This window comes from Vipera ursinii, assembly GCF_947247035.1.
Source record: "Vipera ursinii genome assembly, chromosome: 4".
In the NCBI taxonomy this organism is placed as follows: domain Eukaryota; kingdom Metazoa; phylum Chordata; class Lepidosauria; order Squamata; family Viperidae; genus Vipera; species Vipera ursinii.
Genome location: NC_139514.1, coordinates 85,084,555 through 85,107,370, shown reverse-complemented (window position 1 = coordinate 85,107,370; position 22,816 = coordinate 85,084,555). Strand labels below are relative to the sequence as shown.

The 22,816-nt window shown below is 37.4% G+C and overlaps 1 protein-coding gene across 2 annotated transcripts in view; it reads left to right on the top strand.

Annotated features, from left to right (window-relative positions):
* REV1 (REV1 DNA directed polymerase) overlaps positions 1-22,816 on the top strand; it is a 61,238-nt gene that overhangs the window by 6,932 nt on the left and 31,490 nt on the right. For both annotated transcript variants that reach the window (XR_014492566.1, XM_083362959.1), the window contains exons 2-8: positions 3,538-3,604; positions 4,100-4,232; positions 5,401-5,569; positions 7,121-7,270; positions 17,032-17,720; positions 18,066-18,173; positions 21,640-21,756. Coding sequence is in view for 1 of the 2 variants with exons in the window: in XM_083362959.1 (XP_083219085.1) it covers positions 3,548-3,604; positions 4,100-4,232; positions 5,401-5,569; positions 7,121-7,270; positions 17,032-17,720; positions 18,066-18,173; positions 21,640-21,756 (1,423 nt within the window). In the remaining variant the exon portion in view is untranslated. The remainder of the gene's footprint in view (positions 1-3,537; positions 3,605-4,099; positions 4,233-5,400; positions 5,570-7,120; positions 7,271-17,031; positions 17,721-18,065; positions 18,174-21,639; positions 21,757-22,816) is intronic.

Below are 22,816 nucleotides of genomic sequence, written 5' to 3'. Positions count from 1 at the left end.
GCAGTCTGTGTGAAAATACAACAGAGAGAAAACAAATTTAGTATAATTTAAAAATGCAAGTAAACTTGGCAAGCAACCTTAAATTAAACTACCGGTATGTGGAAAATGTTTACTGAAACAAATTGCTTTGGCTTCTTTATAAAATATCAACAGGGCAAGGGCCATGCATACCTCTGAGAGAATTGGGAAAGAGATTCTATAAAGTGGGAGCTGTTACTGAAGTGACATGTCTTTTAGGCCACATCCTGTGTACATATCATATTTTTTAAAACATTTAAGGTCTCTCTATATATCACCAAAAACATACCCTTACTTTCTAAAATTAAGTTCATGTTATCTGTTCTTTATTACTGAATTATTGAGTTCAAAAAATGGTGAATTCTTCCACTGTTTGTGAGGAAAATTTCAATCTAAATAACAGACTAAGCAGTTTAAAGTTTTATTAGGTTAGCGTTCTTTATTCACGTATCAAATTCATTGCGTGAATGTTCTGTTGATTTAATTCATCTCCTAATGTTATAAACATGAAATGATGTACAACATATAAACAATGCCAAGATCCTTCAAGAAGATATAAAATAGATATTTAGTGAAGCAATATTTGTTTTGAATTTGGTGAAACAAAACTACATAGAAAACTTTTAAGTAATGTTTTGAAGTTATGACATAGTAGACTTCGTGAAGTTAGTAATGTCATAATTTTCACTATTTTAAGTAAGAAAAATAATTCTTGTAATTTCAAACTATGGAATGAGAAAACAGATTTTTAACATTGATCAAAGTATATTTATTTTTATAAATAATTCAAGATAGTGAACATACCTAATATTTCCTCTAATTTCCCCACAACAACAAACTTGTGAGGTGGGTTGGGCCCAGAATCACTCAGTCAGCTTTCATACCTAAAGTGAGATTAGTACTCACAAGCTCCTGATTTGTAGTCTGGTGCCTTAACCACTTGACCAAACTAGATATAGGCAGGTACTTTAAAATTAAATATTGTAGGGTTTTGCTTATCATTGCTACTCTCTATGTGTTGATTTACATATAAGGCTTTGTATCCTTAAAAGATATATTCATTTTCAGGATGTTTTGCAAAATAGTAGGGCTGTGCAAAGCCTTAGAAGTCCTTTAGAACGGGGGTCCCCAACCCCCAGTCCGTGGACTGGTAACGGTCCGTGGCATGCCAGTACCTGGTCCGCATAAACAAGCAAAGCCCAATCTGTGGGATGCAGGCAGCACACAAAACCACTCACTCTGGTCCATGGAAAAACCTTTCTCCTTGGAACCGGTCCCTGGTGCCCAAAAGTTTGGTGACCTCTGCTTTTTGAATACGTAGGAAATGTTTACAATGATTAAAGCAGCTGCATCATTTTCCAGGTTTCTATAGCACATCAGAAGCTGCTCTTGGCTGCCTCCACATACGTATTTATGCAGAGCCTAGGAAATACTGTACTGCTTTAATTATTTAAAAATTGGCACTTCATATTCACTCTTCCACATTCTGAAGTACTACTTTTGAAGGATTTGCATAGATCTAATGCGTAGTTAAAAAGGGTTAGTTAGGTTAGCAAGTGTTTCAGAGAATGCAGTACCCTGTGCTAATAATAGTTCATTGTAGTTAGCGTACGGAAATTAATAAAAGAATATATGAGAAACTTTAAAAAACAAATATTTAATGAGTTTAAGATTTTATTTTGCTATTTTTTATTTTAATAAAATTAATTTGTTTTGATTTAAGGAAGAAGGAAAAGAATAATTTGGAAGCAGATACTTTGGGCAACTTAAAATTTGTATAGATAATGCTGTCTGAAAACACTCTGAACTTCCACCCAGCCGATTGAAGACAAAACTAGAAACTATCCTGTCTGATTGTTGCCTGATCTGACTTACCCCTCCCCTCTTTCCCAAGAAAAAAGTTCAGAAGCATTAGTGAGAGTGAAAGGGAACTTAAAATTACAGATGGATGCAATTATGTATCTCTTCCAGTACTTGTCAGCAATCAACAGCATAATGTATAGGGCAGGGGTCAGCAACCTGAAACAGTGAAAGAGCCACTCTGAACTGGTTCCCTCACAAAAGGAAAAACTGGGAGCCGCAAAAAACTGTGTGTGCATGCGCGTACGTGCGTGCATGTGCAGAATAGGGTTTGACTGAAGAGTGGAGCCAAAGCGAGATATGCACCTACCCTGCATATTTGAATTGATTGGTTGAACTTTTTTAGTCTCACTTTTTTTTTTGGACTGCACATGGCAGAGGACTGGGAGCCGCAGGGGGCGGCTGAAAGAGCCGCATGTGGCTCTGGAGCCGCGGGTTGCAGACCTGTGGTATAGGGACACTAATTTAACTATAGAGTCCATCTGTTGCAGTAAATGTCTGAACTTTGGTAAACATTGTTGATGTTTATATGGGAAGCCAATCATAAACCCAAGTTAAAAATATTTATTGGTTAATTATCTTAGATACTTCAGGTTTTTCTCCACAAGAAATTAAGAAAATATGAGGTAGGGTAGAATGAAAAAGTACTAATTTCAAATTCTTAAACAAATAGTTTATAGAATTATGCATACTTTGGATGTTAAATTATTAATAGTTTCCATTTGTAAACATTTTAAAAATATTGATAAGCATCTTTAATTGTTCTGGATGTTTTAAAGTTCAGGATAGAATCATGACAGTAATGAGAGGGAAATTCTTCCGTGTTCTTTATTTATGTTTATGCTACCTGTACAGTACGACTTCATAAGGGAATAAAACAGGCAAGTTCTGGCAGGACTGGTACAATTATTTTCTTCTTCAATTCCTCCGGAGACAATGATAATTAATCCATTTTCCAACTTTGTATTGAAAGTCATGGACTTTAATTTATAATGAATTTTGCCTTGTTTATGTCTTCAGAGTGTTCTATCATAGCAATCACAAGTGAAACAGTATAGTTAAACTTCCTGGTAGATACTATGTATATGATTGTGCAGTTGGATATCTTTAAGACGTTTTGAGAATATAATCAATATTTATTCTGAAATAAAGGTGTGTCCTTTATTGAAATAGACCATTGACTTTGTTATATAATTGCTGATAGTAGTTCACAAGCTCCCATCTGCAGATGGAAGTTTGAGGATATTGGTGAAGGCATCCAGCTTGCCTGTCCCTGACTCTTATCCATGTAATATTTATTTGAAATAACAGCATTGTTATCTTAAGTTAACGCTCACACAAATATGATACAAACTTTGAAAAGGATAGGATTCTGTGCTGTTTCTGAGTATACCTCCTTTTTTCTCTTGATATCATTAATTGTTCAGTTGTGGGCTTAGCTCTAAATATCACAGTATTGGCGGTTATTTTAGTGTAATTAAGTATCAAACTACACCAGCATATAGCATTAAGATATACCCTAAGTTAACTATGAAATGAGGAAATATTCAGTCAAATGTTTTTAAAGAATTTGCAAACTATAAATTAGTATCTTGTAGAAACAATGTATTCAAATGATTTCTGGAATAGTTAAACGCCTTTTTTCCCTTCCACAAATAGAAGGTTCACTATGAAGCAAGGTGGATGGAGAAAACGAGCCAGTGACAGAGATGGCTGGGGGACATGGGTAAGTATATGCAGTAAAGCTTTTAACTACATAAATAAACATTATTTGAGAGAGAATTAAATATTTTGTACTACTTTAATGTAATTATTTCATTAATAAAACATATTCACCATTGCTATGCCAAACAAGTAATGGTAAATACTTCAACTTCAGATAGGACTGAAAATCATTCTGATATTTAGAAGTAACTTAAGGTTGACACATAAGATTTATAAAATGTACAGTGCATATAAAGATTAAACATGTAACACTTCTCATTTAAAAAATGAAATTGATATGTATATAGGTCAGAGGCTGGAATCTCTCATTACTCAGCAGTAATAATGTGATCTCTGATTTTGTTAGTATGTTTTGTTAGTACTGTATGTTTTCTAAAGCATAAGTTATGAATTAGCATTATGAGTATTTCACACTTATTAAACTGTTTTTCATATAATTGTAGAATCGATCAAATTGATAATCAACCTCTAAAGATCCATGTTATTTCCATTAAAGGGAGGATATATGTCTGCCAAAGTCCAGAAATTGGAGAATCAGTTTCATTCAGAGTCAGCTCTGAAACATCAGAAAGATGAAAATTCATCCAGCATTTTCAGTGGAGTTGCCATCTTTGTCAATGGCTTTACAGGTGATGCTTTTATTTTTATAAACTGTTCAAAATGTCCTCTAGGAATATAGTTAGGGTTAAGAAAAAATTAATAAAGATACTAATATCTGAGCAAATGGCAAAGCTGTAAGTTTATTCTGTTCCTAACTAGAATCTTCTATAACTTTGCTAAAAGAAGAGCCAGTTTTTGCTTCCCTAAATTCCCTGAATGAAATGTTCCAGAATGCAGTGTTATTGTACTCCTATTTATTTTGATAAAGATTACTTTAACTTAGTTTTTCAAAAAAAACACCTGTGTATATAATTGCAAAATGCAAACTGCAGATTTACACATTTCTTTTCTGCTTTTCATCTGAATTATGAAATGAAGAGCAGGACTGATGGGTTTCTACTTAAAAGATACTTCTTTTGCTATTTATGTATAGTAGTCTTGATAGTTGAGTGGACACTATCACTACACTTGTGGAATGGCCAAAGAGATGCTTTGAAAAATTAGGCTACAATGTAGCTCCAATAGTAATAGTTCATTGTTGCTATAGCACTTGTGGGACTCCCAGTAAAAATAAGTTTTCAAAAACAAAAATGGTTTGTGAGAGGATAGAAATGGCTTTCAAGCTGTCATAGTATAAAAAAGAAAAAATAGAATACTGTATATTGTTCCACAATACAGCATTCTCTTCTAAATCTTCATTGAATATGCTAATAGCAAATATTTCTAACAATATTTCAGAGCATGAAAGAAATGAGTCAATGTTGTTGTCTGAATTTCAAACTTGCAAGGAAGACGGAATAAAATCCAATATCCTGGATAAAGGGTTAGCAAGTGTATTGGAACTCTGAACAGGAATCCTCCAGATTATAGCATTTTAGTGTAGGTATTTTATTGAATAAGGAATGAAGAAGAAATATTAAAACAAATATTAAAAGTAACCTAATGAAAAACAGTTGTGACAACTTTCCAAAATTGATATTTTACTGAGGGATGTAGAATTGTGAAATCTACATCTATATGGACATTTTGACATAAATATTTATCAATAAACCACAATATGGTGTTCTGTATATGCTTTACTTTATCCTCAACATTTTGTTTAGTTGAACAACTACTCTTAATTCCAAAGCATAGTGCTAAGTTTTTCATTTTATGATTTCTTTTAATACTTTTATTTATCTTGTATCTTTATCACAGATCCTTCTGCTGATGAATTGAGGCGGCTAATGATGTTGCATGGAGGACAATATCATGTATACTATTCTAGATCCAAAACAACACATATTATTGCTACAAATCTTCCAAATGCCAAAATAAAGGAACTGAAGGGAGAAAAAGTAGTTCGACCAGATTGGATAATAGATAGGTAAATATTAGAGAATTGTGAGCAGACTGATAATCCTGTTTGAATATTCTGAATATGAGGTCCATAATTTCATTTAAAAATACCAGATAATTAAATAGAAAGCTTTACATAATATATATATTGTATTTAAATATAAAAATAATTTTCTTGTTTTTGCTTTAACTTATATGCATTAAACTATTAATTATTTTATAATTATTAAACATAACCAATTCTGCTAAAGTAATTTGAATTGTACTATACTTATTGAAAAAATAATCTGTACTTGAGACTATCCCCAATGCAGCAGATAAGATTGCCCTATTCCCATAGAAACCTAATCACAAACACTAACAAGTTCTTTTTTTTAATTGGATAATGTGATCCTACTGTAGTTTTCTTAATTGCAAATAGATTGGCTTTTGAGTCTTTGCCAAATTTCTTATTAGTGTAAATGCAAGCTAAATGAAAAGTACATCAAAAAGAATTATATTACTATATTATTCCAGTTCATTTTCCCGGATTAGTCTGATTATTCTCTTTTTCTGTATAACAGAATGTTTGCTGCATTTATCACAGTGTAACACTTGAGAATATTCTGGGATTATAAATACAAATTGTGTAATAACTTGTATTTGATTCACTAAACATTAACAACATAAATAAAACATTTAAAATAATTACAGTCTGTACTTCTCTATATGATTTTCATGTTGATCTTGCAAGATGTCATAAAAAGTGAATAAATTGAAAAATCAAAACAGGCCAAGATAGAAAAACTTTATGTGTTATAAATTGAAACCTTTTTAGATACTTAGTTTCTTCTAATCCAGTACCTTCATCAGTTGGAGAGAAAGTCTGTGGTAGAGCACCTCTCTTTCCACTTTCACTCTTAAACCTGTGGTAGACGATCTAAGGAATAGGAACACAACAGAGGAAGTAAGCACTTCTGTTATAACTTCTGTCCTCATCTGGCAGGCATCACATAAGGATTTAAATGGCAGAAATCTTAAATCAGGTTACTTGTCTTTTCTAATTTTTTGAATTAAAACATTCAAATTTAGGCATCCTTTTACTCAGAAACAATTTGATTTACAGAGTTTCCTTGAATATTTTTTTTAGTTATGTTTGTGCCTTCTTTTTTCTTTTAACTCATCTAAGTCCAAGGGAATTGCTAAATTAGCATCTCCAGTGTGCACCCAGAGGAATGTAAATTTTTGTTTCTCAAAAGTATAATTACACATGCGAAACGATTTTGACACATTTTCAAAAGCTATTTCAATAAAGTGAATAAGAGAATGCCTCCTATTCAGATGAACTGTGCTTAAGTCTTGGGCATTTCTGAAAGGAATGATGTGAGTAATTAGAAATATGTAACACCATTTAAAGCCACTTAAAATCTGTCTAAAAATGTTCTTGAAAGCAAGAACAATTGAATTTAGATTATAGTATATCCTTTACATATGCACACCTGTTAATAAGGCTTTCAGAACAGAGAAATATTCCACTGTATATAAAGAGTATTTTTTCATGAAGTTTTTGAGCAATTAAAATTCTGACATTCTGTTACAGCATAAAGGCTGGACGACTCCTTTCATATATTCCTTATCAGCTTTACACAAAACAGACAAGTATTCAGAAAGGCCTCTGGTTTAATACTATATGCAAGCCTGAAGATTCAGTTCCAGGTCCTAGCAATATCTCTGTGGGACTCAACAGGGTGTAAGTAATTATTTTCATTTTGTAATTGAAATTAAGTTTAAGATTGAGAAATGTTGATGAGTTTATGTCGATAATGTATATTAAATTATTTGAGGATCTCAAAGTATACCTCACATTATAGTTTGAAGTAGAATGGAATTAAGTGTGAAACCGATGCAGTTGTGATGGTTAAAGTGTTGCTCTGGTAGAGAGACCTAGATTCAAGTCTACTCTCAGCCGTGGAAGTTCACAGGAGGCTATAAGCGAGCCATTCTTTTTTAGCCCACCTCATATCCTGGAGTTCTTCTGGTGGGGGAAAAATGGAAGGAGTGCTGCATATGCTGCTTTCATCTCTGATCACAAAGCCAGATACCAATCTAATAAATAAGACAAAAATAATTACTTTTTTTTCCAAAATCAAGCTTCTTTCAAATGTTGTCATATTAAAGTTTTTTTAGATAAGTATACTGTTTACACAACAATGTGATATTAAAACCTGATCTGATACATATATAAAGTGGGTTGTTTGCACTTGTATAGATTTGTTGCAGTGCTCTTGCATGCTCCATGCACCTTGGTGTATAGTCATGCTGGTGAATAACCATGAAAACATCTTCAGACAACTCTCGCTCCCTCGGCTAAAAAACAGAAATGAGCACCATCCCCTAGAGTTAGAAATGACTGGACAGGAGAAACCTTTACCTTTTCCTTTTTACTTCATACCTTGATTTCTAAAAACAATTGAGAGCTGTTCAATCATTATCCATGCCCCAGTCATGATATCTCTTGTAATTTCTCTGCTATTTAGAAGCTATTTATTATTTATTAAACATATTCCCCATCTTAGTCAAAAGACTTCCAAGTTATACATTACTGTAACAATTAAAAATACATTTATAAAAACACATAAATGGTAAGGAAGATAGATAGCAATAGTACTTAGACTTATATACTGCTTCACAGTGCTTTATAGCTCTAAGCATTTTACAGAGTCAGCATATTGCCCCCAACAATCTGGGTCCTCATTTTACCAACCTCAGAAGGATGGAAGACTTGAGCCAGTGAGAGTCGAACTGCTGGCAGTTGACAGAATTAGCCTGCAATACTGTATTCTAACCACTGCGCCACCACAGCTCGCTCACTCTATCTGTAAGTAGGTAGACAGACAGACAAACAGACAGACAGACAGACAGACAGACACAAGCTGTGAAATAATTCAGTTTTCATGAATTTCCTGAAAGACAACAGGGAGCGAACAAGACTGATCTCCAAAGGAAGGCCATTCCAAAGTAGTGGTGCTACCAAAGAAAAACAGTGCTATCTAGCCTAAGCTAGTAGAACTGGGGGACCACTAGGAACTTTCTATAAAATATGAGCTGGGCCAGGTTTGATTAGAGTAGGGAACCCTGTAAGTACAGATGTCAGATGATGAAGGGCTTTACTATATAATTCAATATCAGTAACTTAAACTATATCTGGAAACGTATTGTAACCATAAGGCCTGCAAAATCAGCCCCGTACTAGTTATGTTCCCTTTGCTAGCAGTTGGCAGACATACAACTCATCACATATTGGACTAATTGCAGTTTGTAAGACTGTAAGAGTACCCGTATGCAAAACGCATTGCAGAAGTATAGACAGGTGGTGGTGATCTGCATTAATTTATTAAATTTATGCTGTCAGTATTAAAGCCAGGTCCTCTCATACTAGATGCACCAGAGTTTTACTACTGTGCAACTCATTTCTAGCATAATAACACTAATTAAGTACATTAGCATGGGTTTGTTCCTTATCTGCAGTTTTGAATTTTAAAATGTGTATTTTGTTTTATATACTATTGAGTTGTAGCATTAGTGAGAAGAATTGTTTTGAAGTATATTATTTTTCCATTTAAGACATCCAAAATGCTTCAAAATAAAAACTCAGTGTTAAAAACAAACCCGCCAGAAACTAGTTAAATGAATTGAATGCTGGCTGGATAACTTTAGGCAAGTAACTTTCAACACAACCCATCTACAGGGTTACTCTTGCAGGAAAAATAAGATTCAGGAGTATGAGATATTTTGCAGCCTTAAGTTGACAAATTTATTAAAAAGGCAGGCAATAAATCTAATAATAATTAGATGTCAGGACTGAATTTCTGTATCTCTTTGCTGCTTCTGTATGGCTAGCCACTACAGGAAACCATCTAAACAAATACTTCTGCTCAGATTTCTCGGAAGTAGATGTCAGTAACAAAAATAGGTTGGATCATACTAGACTTAGAGTTCAGGTTCTTTTTCCAGGGTGTTTAGAGGTTGAGGTGGCATGTCTGACAAAAATTAAAAAGTTAAGTAAGATTAAAAAATAAGAATAGATAATAAATTAAATAGAAAACAATAAAAACCTCAAAGGGCAGACTTGTTGGATCTCTAGGTCTTTTTCTGCAGTTAGTTTTCTATATTTCTTTGTTTTTTGTGGCTGTTCAGATTTTAAGAGCTGAAATCTAGTAACACCTTGATAATATTTATTGCTCACAGATTCACACATCATACTAAGATATGGGGGAGAGGGGTTCATTTTATTGAATATGTCTAGTAGCAGCATTTTGTGTTACATGCTATAGCAAAACCAAATCACATAATTTTCAGGGACAGGAAAGCATTATTGGATACTTGTGGTAGTTATAGTGGTTTTACAGTTATTCTTCCATAGGATTGTATATTTGCTTAAATACTGTGCATGAGTTCTGAATAGGTGTATGTATGTATATGTATATGTACTGTATATCCACTAAACAATAATAGGGTATGTTTGATTTGGGCTTAATGCATAATTTAAGACATTTTCGTTTGTAAACTATTATTATGGCTTATTGTTGCATGGTATCAGGCATTCAAGGGGACAACTGGATAATGATGAAGCCAGATTTTAGGATACAAATTCATAGGGGTAGGATATGCATTATAATGTCATAATGCAGATGTCATCATTTTGGTTTGCCACAGCCATTCTGATGGGTTTGATGAATTATTATTGAACATTGCATAGTCAGCCAGATGTTCAGATGGGGTTTGGCATTTTTGTCTACCTGTTGAGTCTTTACCAAGGATCTGGGATAGGCAGATCTGGATGTTTGATGGTGTCACAGATATCGTTGCAGGACGAAAACAGCTCCCAGTAAAGCTGCCTTTTGCAATTGACTGATGGCAAATTTGTTAGTGGCAATTGTGTTCAAGTAGTGCTCTAGTTGTTTTGGGACTGCATCCAAGGCACCTATTACTGTTGGTACTGTCTTGCTTGCCTTTGCCAAAGTCATTGTATTTCTATTTGTAGTTCTTTCTATTCTGTTTTGCTGTCTCCAGGCACTGCCACATCCACTCTCCAGACTTCGTTGTCTTTCTTTTTGATAATTGTTAAGTCTGGAGGTGGCAGGTGCTTGTTGCTTTGATTACTAAAGTCCCAGAGCAATTTAACTTCTTCAGTTTCTTGACTTTCTCTATTTTGTGCTCCCACCAGTTCTTGCTTGCAGGCAAATGATATTTTTTGCAGATCTTCCAGTGCACCATTGTTGCTACTTTGTCATGCTGCTGTCTGTGGTCAGTCTGTGCAATCTTCTTCCAGCAGCTTACCAGATGATCCACTGTTTCTTCAGCTTCTTGCATAGACAGCACTTACTGTCTGTTGCTGTCTTCTCAATTTTGGCTTTGTATGCATGTGCCTTAAGGCTTGGTCTTGTGAAGCCAGAATTAGTCCCTCTGTCTGTTTCTTCAACTTTCCTGCTCTTAGCCATTGTCCGGTCTTGTTATTAAATGCTTTCCCTGCTATTTTTTTAATGTGTTGGCCATGTAGCACTTTGCCTTCCCATGCCCCCATTCTGTTCCTCATTTGGTGTTTCTTGTAGGCCAGCTTGGTCTCTCCAGTTGTCAGTAAGGCTGCCTGGTATACTAACTTCAGTGCATCTTTTTCACTGTCCTTCAAATATTCTTCCAAAGCCATTTTTTTCTTCTTCAACTATCTGAGGTACTTGCAACATTCCATGCTCACTTATTTGTCTTGGTAGGTAGAGTCTGTCAGTGTCACTGCATGGATGAAGGGCATGACTCATCATCATTTTTCTAGTCTTCCTATCCATTGCTTTTAGTTCTGCTTGAGTCCAATCCACTATTCGAGCTATTTATTTAATGACTGGAATTGCCCAGATGTTGATTGCCTTGATGGCATTTCCTCCATTGCGTTTGGACTTTAAGATCTTCTTTGCTGTCTTGATGTATTCACCTATAATCTTTTCTTGACCGGTGTGCTTGATGTTGTCAGCTTGAAGGATACCTAGGTATTTTTAGTAATCATTTTCATCCAGACTCTTACTGTTATTTTTGTGAGGCATCTTGATTTCTTCACTTTTCATTAGTTTTCCTTGTTTGATAATGATTGTGGCATATTTGTCCAATCCAAACTCCATTGCAATATAAATAAATAAATAAATAAACCTTTATTGTCAAAGTACAACATGTGTTCATTGAGATTAGCTGAGCCTCCCCCCGTGCTCTCACCCCCCAACACACAGTGACAACAAACCCTCCATCCTACCACACCATGTGAACCAACTACACCACACACCGGCCTCCCAGGTCTAGCAGTTCCAAAAAACTTCACAGAGATTATGTCCCATTTAAAAGTCTAACAGCCCACGGATAAAAGCTATTTTTCAGCCTGTTGGTACGGCTGGCTATATTCCTATATCTCCTACCAGATGGTAGGAGAGTAAAGAGATACTGTCCAGGGTGTGAGTCATCCCTGAGAATCTTCCTCACTCTTCCAAGGCAACGAGCCCTGGCGATGTCATCCAGTGGTGTCAGGGAACAGCCCACAATGTCTTGTGCTGTGCTCACTACCCTCTGTAATACTTTCCTGTCCGCGGCTGTCAGGCTATTTTGTCTCTATATACATACAGTGTTGAGGAGGGATTTTATTTCACATGGAGTTTTTCCATACAGCTTGAGATAGTCTGGCAGATATTTTTGATGTTGGATGCTTTTCTTTGCAGAACTGGTGCATTCATTTCAAATATCTTCTTCTTGTTGGATTTCATCTGTAATAACAGATTTCTTTGTTTTCAATCACTGTTTTTTAATCATTGTATATTTGTGATGGGTAAACACCATTTTTTCCAGTAGTTAGCTGCTAGCCCTGGTTGCTCAGCCAACAATCCTGAGTTCTGTAACTCATTTTTCACCAGATATCCAGGAACTCCCAACATCTAGCGCAGACCTTGTTAATACAGGCGACGTCCAAGACGGTATAGCTTTCAGAAATTTACATCTCAACATTTTTTTGTGGGAGAGACACTCTTTGTCTGACTCCTGATGAGTCCTGTCGTCATCGTCATTATCATCATCATTATTATTATTATTATTATTATTATTATTATTATTATTATTATTATTATTATTATTATTATTATTATCCCATTTATATCCCGCCCTTCTCCAAAGACTCAGGGCGGCTTACAATCTAAGCACAAATCAAATGTGCTTAGCAATAGCCTTCATTCTATGTATATGCCTGCTTATTAGGGCTTCCCCCCCCCCCAGCGGCATTATTACAAAGTCAGTTTATTGCCCCCAATAATCTGGGTTGTTGTTGTTGTTGTTGTTGTTGTTATTATTATTATTATTATTATTATTATTATTATTATTATTATTATTATTATTATTATTATTACTATCATCATCATCATCATCAGTTTGATTCACAATCTGGGACTGGTAAAACTTAACAATTCAAGTCCCTACCAAGGACCTAAAAGTTGTTAAGGTAATGTCTGAGTATATAAGCAGTTCAGAGTAAGGTGTTTTTTTGCAAAGTTAGAATATTCAGGTGTAATAACTTCAACATTTCCAGGTATCCAGGCAACCCTTTGGGTACTGCTCCAAGGGCTCCTATTACTATTGGTACAACCATTGATTTCTTCCTCCACAATTATTCAACTTCAATTTGCAGATCGCAGTATTTTGTTATTTTTTCTAGTTGTTTTTCTTCAATTCGTGCATCACCTGGTATTGCAATATCAATTTTTTCTTTTCCATAATAGTGATGTCAGGCGTGTTGTGGGCCAGGTGTCTATCTGTTTGGATTTGAAAGCTCCACAAGATCTTGACCTGTTCATTTTCAACAACTTTGTCTATTTGGTGTTCCCAATAATTTTTGCTGCATTCAAACCCAAACTTTTGGCAATGCTTCCAATGTATGATTTTGGCAACTTGATCATGACGTTGTAGACAATCAGTTTGTGAGATTTTGCTGCAGCCACTGATAAGGTGATCCACTGTTTCATCTTTGTCTTTGCATAAGTGACATTTGCTGTTGTTACCGACATGTTGAATTTTTGCTTTCATGGAATTGGTCTGCAGGACTTGTTCTTGGGCAGTGAAAATGAAGCCTTCAGTTTCTTTCTTTAGCACCCCTGATCAAAACCAGCTCCATGTTAGATTTGTGTCTGCCTTTCCTTCAGTGTCTTTCAGATATTGACTGTGCATAATCTTCAGTTCAATTCACAGTCTGGGCCTGGTAAAAACTTAACAGTTCAAGTCCTAATCAAGGACCTAAGGGCTGTTAAGGTAATGTATTATTATTATTATTATTATTATTATTATTATTATTATTATTATTATTATTATTATTATTATTATTATATCCATTTACCCCCTATTATGGCTAAAACAAACCATGACTTAACAGTATTGGTATAGGTATTGGAAGACAAATTATTTTTGTATCTAATTTTCTTTTGCTCTCATGTGTCACACTTCTAAACCATGTATACTGCCCACAGTTGATGCTCATTAAGAAAAAAAAATAAAAGACATATTTAAATGAAAATGCACATTAATATTACCTTGCTTCCAGTTACCTTGTTTTCCCAAAAAACGTAGTACAATATAATGTATGATTTAATAAGATTACTTTCAGTGTCTGTTCCAGCTGTGTACTGTATTTCATTAAGTAAAACTGAACTGAACAAAAACACATGACAAAAATCCTCAGAAAATCATTCGTTACTCTAGTGTTTCAGGCTTATGATACTTTCTTAGGAAGAGCTTTATGAAATGTAAAACTGTTTTTATCATTGACTCAAGTGGTGCACAACATTTGGATAAAAACCTCAAATATACAAACAACAAATACAAAAAATATAGAAATCTATATTAAGAAATAAATAATATAAAAATAAAACCCTTGGTGAGGAGAGATAAATAAGGCAACCTCAACAATTGATCCATCTAAGCAAATCTCTAGTTCCCTTGGAACCGTAGATCTGATAACCATGTCTTGAGGACCAAAAGAAATGGAACTAATTTAATTCGGGGGGAAGAATGTTCCATAAGTGTCATGGCAAAGAAGACACATCTCCTAGGACCCACCAAATGTAGCTCTAGCTCAGACATGGCCCGCAAAGTGATTTCATGTGGCCTGTAAACCCATCCTGGAAACAGTGAGGGAACGGCCCCCACTGCCTTGGCCCTGGCCCAGGCCAGCCGGAAGCCAATGTACAATTTCATGGTGGCCATCTATGCTGAAAGGCATTCAGTCTTAGCTCCACAAGGTTGTCTGGAAACAGTGAGGGACCAGCCCCTGCCATGTCAGCCTCGCCCACTGGGCACATGCTGGGGAGGTATCATCCTTTGTGAGGAATGAAGAAATGCACCATTGCCTGGAAGTGGCCAGCACATGGCCCTGCATACTTCGGGCAGGCTAGGGGCTGGGCAGCATTGTGCTTCTCTTCAGATTCGTGCCACCCAGCTCAGCCTCTCAGCACTTTGAGGAGAGCACCCTGATGCCTGCCAAAACCGGGCAGGTGGGCTGGGCAGCATTGCGCAGGTAACATCGACTCTCATGCTGCTCATGGCATCCCCTCCACCAGAGCCCACCAAGGTGGATATGTGAAGTAGGCGAGGGCCATGTGCTGGCCACTTCCAGGCGATGACACATCCCCAGCTGCGTTTCTTGCCTGTTTTTCTCCCTCCCTCATCTCAAATATTTTACCACCACTCTTAGGAAGGAAGGATGGAAGGGGAGGGGGGAGGGGAGGGAGGGTCTGAGGGAAGTCCTGCCTTAGTCCTTCCCTGCTGCCCTTTCACCATCCCCTTGCCCCCTCCTGGCCTATCCTGGGGGGGGGTCTCCCATCTTATTGCTAAGGAAGCTTTGGATACAAAGCCAGGTCTCCTCACATGGAGAGGGAGTGGGCCTCCCTCTTGACTTTGCCCTCATACCTATCATGAGCAGCCTGGCTAAGGATAGCAAGGACAGCACCAGCAGCCTTGAGAAATTAAGTGCAGCTGGGCGCCCCTTGGGGAAGTGGGGCTGGGCTTAGTGCCGCGGGTGCTTGAGGGCTGGGCTGGGCATTTGACCTCCACGCCACCATCCAGCCCCCCCCCCCGCATGGCCTGAGAGGAACAGTGAGGCTCCTCCAGTGGACCATGCCTTGGCACTTGCCCCAGTCCCATCTCCTTCTGCCAGAGACCCTGTTCCACTCCTGCCCAGGCCCATATAGGTATCCTTGACACGAATGATGTAGAGCTGGCCATGCCTACCCAGTAGGCCACACACACTCCAGCCATGCCCACCCAGTAGGCTGCCCACCCTGGCCACACACCTCCGCCCCTGAGGGCAACCGCAATGCTGATGCAGCCCTCAATGAAATTGAGTTTGACACCCCTGCTCTGGCTGATGGTACTCGCAGCATGTCTTCTCTAATAGGGCAAGTTGTAATAATCGGGAAGAGGACGTCCCTCAGATAGCCTTGTGTTATGCCATGAAGGGATTAAAGGTTAAAACCAGTACTTTGAATTTGATCTGATAACAAATTGGCAACCAATGCAACTTGTAGAGCAGAAGAGTAACCTGACTGTTCCAACGAATGACATAACTGCCTGTGCTGCTACATTCTGTACCAGTTGAAGATACTCCTCAAGGACAGCCTCATGTAGCCTTTATTGCAGGCTACATGAGGTGATTAGGACATGAGTAATCAAGCAGGGTCTGGCAGTCATGGATGAGACTAGTTGTGCACAAGATAGAGCTATCAAAGGCCCTCCTAGCCATGACTGACAACTGCTCATTGCCCAAACCTTCACAGCCTCCAGAGCATCACTTAATTCACCAAGGGTAGAGTTATATAATTTGGTATTTCTTTAAGAGATAAAGGAACTATCCCCTACCCCAGGAAGAATTCATCACTGCTAGAACCCACTCACACAACTACCCCCAAGCGCTTTCACAGGCCAGACGTTACATGGAATTAAAGATGACTAGGGTCACAATCCTAAGGACCTGTCCACTTCCTTAGGTCCAACAGATTCAAACCATTACCAGATAACTGGGTAAGACACTTTCCCAAGCATCTCTTCTAGACCTGTGACAAGGCCAGAGTCCAACTGGGAGTTAATTTGAGCGCCTTTATCCACAAATGTGCAAATTCCTCCACACAACCTGCAAAAGGTTAGAGCTAACCCCTTACGAGGAACCATATCACCTAGCAAACTGCAGATGCTAACATTTATGTAATACTCAATTTCTGATTAGGTGATGAAATAAAATATGTACAGCATAATGTAGATATATTGAAAGTGTGGCAAATGTATAACAAAATTAAAATATTTGGAAAATGCCTCTTGTGCAGAAAATATTACACGTCATAGTAAGTTCCGTTATTAGTTTTCATATAAAAGGATTACAACAAAAAGAGGAAATAGTTTAAACTTTGTCTTACGTATTTGTTTTATCAATTTTCTTGATTTTAGAAATAGTCTTGTAAAGAAGCATGAAGTAGAGAATGAAATGAAAACAAATGGAGTGAGTAAATCAAAGAAAGAAGCTGAAACTACAAGATTCCTGGAGTTGGAGCAAGCTCTTTCCAGAAGCAAACAGAATGGAATACATCAGAAAGACAACTTTTCCATTTTTAATGGACATAGTCATAGTTCCAACAGTGCCTTAAAGATGCAGGATGGTTTGCTACACTTTGACAAAAGTGTTACAAGCAGACTGTCTCCTCTGCATGAAGAAGTAAAAGAAAGCACTGATTTTAGAGACTGTTCTCAGCAGCATTTGCAACAAAGCAACAGAAACACTGAACTTTTAAGAAATGTGCACAGGACTATGAGTCATTCATCTTCTTCATCTTTGCACAGTAATATTAAAATAAATGGTGCTCATCACTATACTGTTCAGGGGCCTTCAAGCACAAAAAGCACTACTTCAGTACCTGATCCTAATAAGGAAGATTATTCACCTTTGTCCAAACCTTCTAATGGCAATTTCATTTCAGATTTTTATTCTCATTCAAGACTGCATCATATATCTACCTGGAAATGTGAATTTACAGAGTTTATCAACACGCTACAGAAACAAAATAATGCTAGCTTCCCAGGAAGAGAAAAGTTGAAAAAAAATAAAGCAGGACAATCTACAATAAATAAAGCTGACTTAGGTAAAAATATTTTAAAATTATATTTTAAAAGTTGTCACATATTTATTTTTCAGTGAAATGGTGGATATTTTGATTAGCTACATTTCTCCTGGTATGGTTGTTTTGGTCAGAACATAAGTATTTGGGAATTGGAGTTGTATAGCATTAAAAAGGTAACTAAAGATAAGGTGGCAATTTGTTAAGCAATTTGAAATTTTCTATAGTTTGATGTTTCTTTTATATTTTACTAAAAGGTAATTAATGAAGAATCGAGAGATAGTTTAAGGTTAATTTTTTAGTTTTACTAGAAACGATGGATAGTTATTTAGCCAGGATTAAATTGTCTGTTTACTGTTCTTTTCCTAGATAGTACATTCTTCTTGAATTCAGCCAAACATCAAAGTTGCATAATGCATGTGGATATGGACTGCTTCTTTGTATCAGTTGGTATCCGAGATAGACCAGATCTAAAAGGTTCGTTATTAATATCTAAACCAAATGTTTATTTTTAAAAATACTTAGTAGTAATTTACTTAGTGTTGTTTGACCATAAAATGTATTGTTTTTCTACATATGCCTGGCTGAACAGTGTGTTTGGAGTTGCCTATAAATGGGTGAGGGATGCACTGTTCATATTTTCCTTGGGAGAAAGTTCTATAATTGGGGTGCTGTCTTTGAGAAGGCTCTGCTCGTGGCCACTGTTCTATAAACTAAACCAGAGGGACCATCTGGTCTAAGTGGATGGTAAACAAAGATGATTAGAGGGCTGGAGGCTAAAACATATGACAAATGTTTGTGGGAATTAGGTATGTCTAACTTAGTGAAAAGGACTAGGGGTGGTGACATGATAGCAGTGTTCCAACATTTGACGGGATCAACCTATTTTCCAAAGTATCAGAAGGTAATAATAGATGGAAGCTAATCAAGAGGAAAACCAGCCTAGAACTAAGGATTTGTGAAAACAACTAACCAGTGAAAAAGCTTGCCTTCAGAAGTTATGGATGCTCCATCACTGGAGGCTTTTAAGAAGAGATTGGATATTCCATTGTCTGGAATGGTATAGGTCCCCTGCTTGAGCAGGGGATTGGAGTAGAAGACCTCAAAGGTCTCTTCCAACTCTTAATCTTTGAGAGAAGTGCTGCCCCCCTCATCCCTTCCTGGGCACAGAGAGAGGGAGGGAGGGGAGGAAAGAGGGGAGGGAAACAGGAAGAAAGAAAGGGAAGGAAAGAGATGGGAATGAAAAGGAGGGAGGCAGAGAAGAAGGGGAGGAATGAAGGAAGGAAGGAGATTGGAATGAGAGGGAGGGAGGGACTGAGGGAAGTCCTACCTTAGGACTTGGCCATCAGCAGCCCTGTTGCCCTTTTGCCATTCCCTGGTGGTCTCCCATCCTATTGCTGAGGATGCTTTGATTACAAAGCCAGGTCTCCTTACATGGCCTCCCTCTGACCCACACACTCTGCCCTCCTGCACCCATCATGAGCAACCTGGCCAAGGAGAGCGAGCACAGCAGCAACCACCTCAAGGAGGAGGTAAGTGCAGCTGGGTGCCCCCTCGTGGAAGTGCAGCTGGGCTAGGCTGTCTGGCCGCTCTCAGAGGGTTAGATTAGACAACTATATCTCTTCAGCCCTTATTCTTAATAGGGGCTCCCCACAGGGTTGTGTGTTGAGCCGCCTACTTTACACCCTTTAAACGTATGACTACACCTCCACTCATCCCAGCAATATTATTGTTAAATTTGCAGATGATACAACAGTGGTGGGGCTTATCTCCAAGGGGGATGAGTCTGCCTACCAGGATGAGGTGGAGCGGTTGTTCTTGTGGTGCAGAGACAATAATTTGGTTCTTAGCACAACCAAGACCAAGGAGCTTATAGTAGATTCCAGGAGGAATAGATCAGACATTCAGCCCTGATCATCAGCGGAGACTGTGGAGTGGGTGGCAAGCTTTAGGTTTCTGGGTGTTACCATAAAAGAGGACCTGATCTGGAGTGCTCATGTTTAGCATTGGTTAAGAAGGCCCATCATAGATTATATTTCTTGAGACTTCTCAGGAAACAACAACTGAGTGAAAACCTGCTGGTCGTGACCTTCTACCATTGTTCCATAGAGAGCATTCTAAGCTATTGCATTTGTGTGTGGTTGCTTGCTGCACAGTAGCAGATAGGAAAGCACTCCAGAAGGTCATTACCATCGCCCAGAGGATTATTAGCTGCCCTCTCTTCTCTCCCCCCCCCCCCGACAACAGTTTCCGTTGTCTTAGGAAAGCTCAAAACATTCTTAAAGACTCATCCCGGACATTCTTTTTTTGAATATTACCATCTGGCAGATGGTACAGGATAATAAAAACAAAGACAAATAGGCTGAAAAATAGTTTTTATCCCAGAGCTGTAGCCATATTAAATACCACAGTATAGTGCAACATTGAAGTGCAATATTAGGGGCAGCACAATGGTGAATAGAATATGAAGGATGTGTGTGTATATAATGTATGTTCTTATTTGTGGTTTTTGTGTGTAGTGTGCACTGAGGACAGCACTTGATTTCATTGTGAGTTACACAATGACAAAATGTTCCTATTCTAGTCTAGTCTAGTCTAGTCTAGTCTGTTCTACCCCCAACTTGACTAAATGGCTCACAACATCAAAAGATCCTAGAAGAAATAGATAATTTGCATACTTTCCATTTAGGTTTCTGGCCAGGTTATAGTACCAAACCAGCTTTGATCGATGATGCTGGTGGATGACCTCTGAAGTTTCAGTATGGAGGTGGTTCATTCTTGCCCTCCTGGATGAATTCAAGTTAGTTTTAGTAGCAAAGGAGAGGTCTAGCCTTGGACTTCTATTATGTGCAGTACTTCAGGACTTGATACTCTTCCCACCTCTGTTTAATAGCTGGCTGTAACTAACCCAGTTACATATCCCTACTGCAGAATGTACAAATGATTTAACCAGTGGCTGGAGACACATCTCTATATGAAGTTTGTAATTCAGTCCCATCAGGTTTTTTGTTGCTGTGGGTTTTTGGGCCTCTTGAGTCTGGAACCATTCCATTTGCAATCTGAAATGGAGTTGAGTTTCCCCAAAACAAAGCTGGTATGTGGTTTGGGGATTTTGGACTCATGATTACTGCTTGAGAAGCAATGGCAGCTGTGGCTAAGAGGACCTTTGCAGAAATCCATTGTGTGAGTCAGTTACTCTTGTTCATGGATCAGGAGATTTTGATCACTGTCATTCACACCTTAGTCATTTCCTGGTTGGATTAATACAACATCCTGTACATAGAGCTGCTCTTAAGAAGCATTTGGAACCTTTAACTAGTACAGAGTTCAATGGCACACACAATACTGAAAGCATCTAGATTTACCCATGTCACAGTTTTGCTGCATAAGCTGCACTAGCTTACAGTAGCAATTCATTTATCACATTTAAAACTACAGAGGTGCAAGGATAGGTTACTTATGGAACCACTTGGCTTCAAATAGTTTCTACCCATTTCACCAGATTTGACAAGATGAATATGTTCCAGTCTCTTCTATGAAACAGTGTCACCTTCAGTACCCAGCAGATATGTCTTCTCTACTGCTACCCCTGCTGTATAGAACAACCTCCACAAAGAGATTGTGAACCTGCCAGCTTTCTTGAATGCTATGAAAATCTGACTTTTCCCTCAAGAATAAGCACAGATGATTAGTAGATATATGTGTTTTGGGGACTTGTGAATTGGACCTTGTATCCTATTACATTTTTTCAGTGTATGTTGCTGTTTTTATAATCATTTTTACATTTTGTTGGCAAGCTCACAGGTTTGGCAGCCATATAAATTTTCTAAATAATACTAAAATGAATAATTGAGATCTATAAAACAGAAACAAACTGAATATTTTCAGTTTTGTAAAAATGGATGCAGTGTGATTTGTCTTACATTTTAATTGTAATTTGCAGGAAAACCAGTGGCTGTTACAAGTAACCGAGGATCAGGAAAAGCATTGTTACGTCCTGGTGCAAATCCACAACTGGAAAGGCAATATTATCTGAATAAATTGTTGAAAGGCAGAACAGGTACAAATCTGTAGTTTTTGAAATTACAAAAATTAATACTGTTAATTTTATGATTTTGTCATTTTTACTACCCAAGTTACTTCTATAGTATTATAATATGCTTTTAAATAAATGTGTTGTATTTTTCAAACTGTATGAAAATATACAATCCATTTTGAGAAAAATACAGGGGTAGAACTATTTTCAATTATTCTATTATCAATGAGAATGCTTCCTCTAGAAAGAAAAAAATTCATAGTGGGAACTTTGAGTGGCATAGCTATGCTTTAGACCAGGGGTGTCAAACTACCGGTCCATAGGCCGGATGCATCATGCTGACACCACACCCATCTCATTGCCAGCAATGGAAAAAAAGTTGCAATACGTCGTGACATGTCACGTGACGTTGCAAATTTGACACCCCTGCTTTAGACAAACATCACAATCCATGAAGGATAACTCTGGATGCTTCCTGATAGATTGTTGTGCCACCCATGTTATTTATTTAAAACATTTATACGGCTGCTTAACATGCATGATCATGAGTCTCAACTGTGTGCATTAATAAAATCAAAGGAAAAAAAATTACAATTAAAATAAAAAAATATCAAGAAATCAAAGCAAAACAAATCGATATACTAATAGCACAAGTTCCATCTCCCAAAGTTCACCATCCAAAGAAAACAAGTTTTAAAGCCTTCCTGAAGATTGACTGTATTGGGCCAACTGAATTTCAGTTGACTGGAGAGGTTGTTCAGAGAGCAAGCACCACAACAGAAAAGGCACTACTAGCTTTCATCAGATAACATTGCTTCAAGGAAGGGACCTAGAGCGTGCCCATTTTGTTAAACATATACCGTAGGATTGACAGAAATAATCTTAGGTGGTCCTGCACATCACCCAGACTTGTACCCTGGAGGGCTTTATAGGTGATTACTAGCACCCTGAATTCCATCTAGAAGACTAAAGGGAGATAGTGTAGCTTGAAAGTAGTAGAGTTGCCACATTTATAACTATCTACACCACTGCATTCTTATTCGGTGCAGCTTCTGGATGAATGAATACATTGTATATATTCATC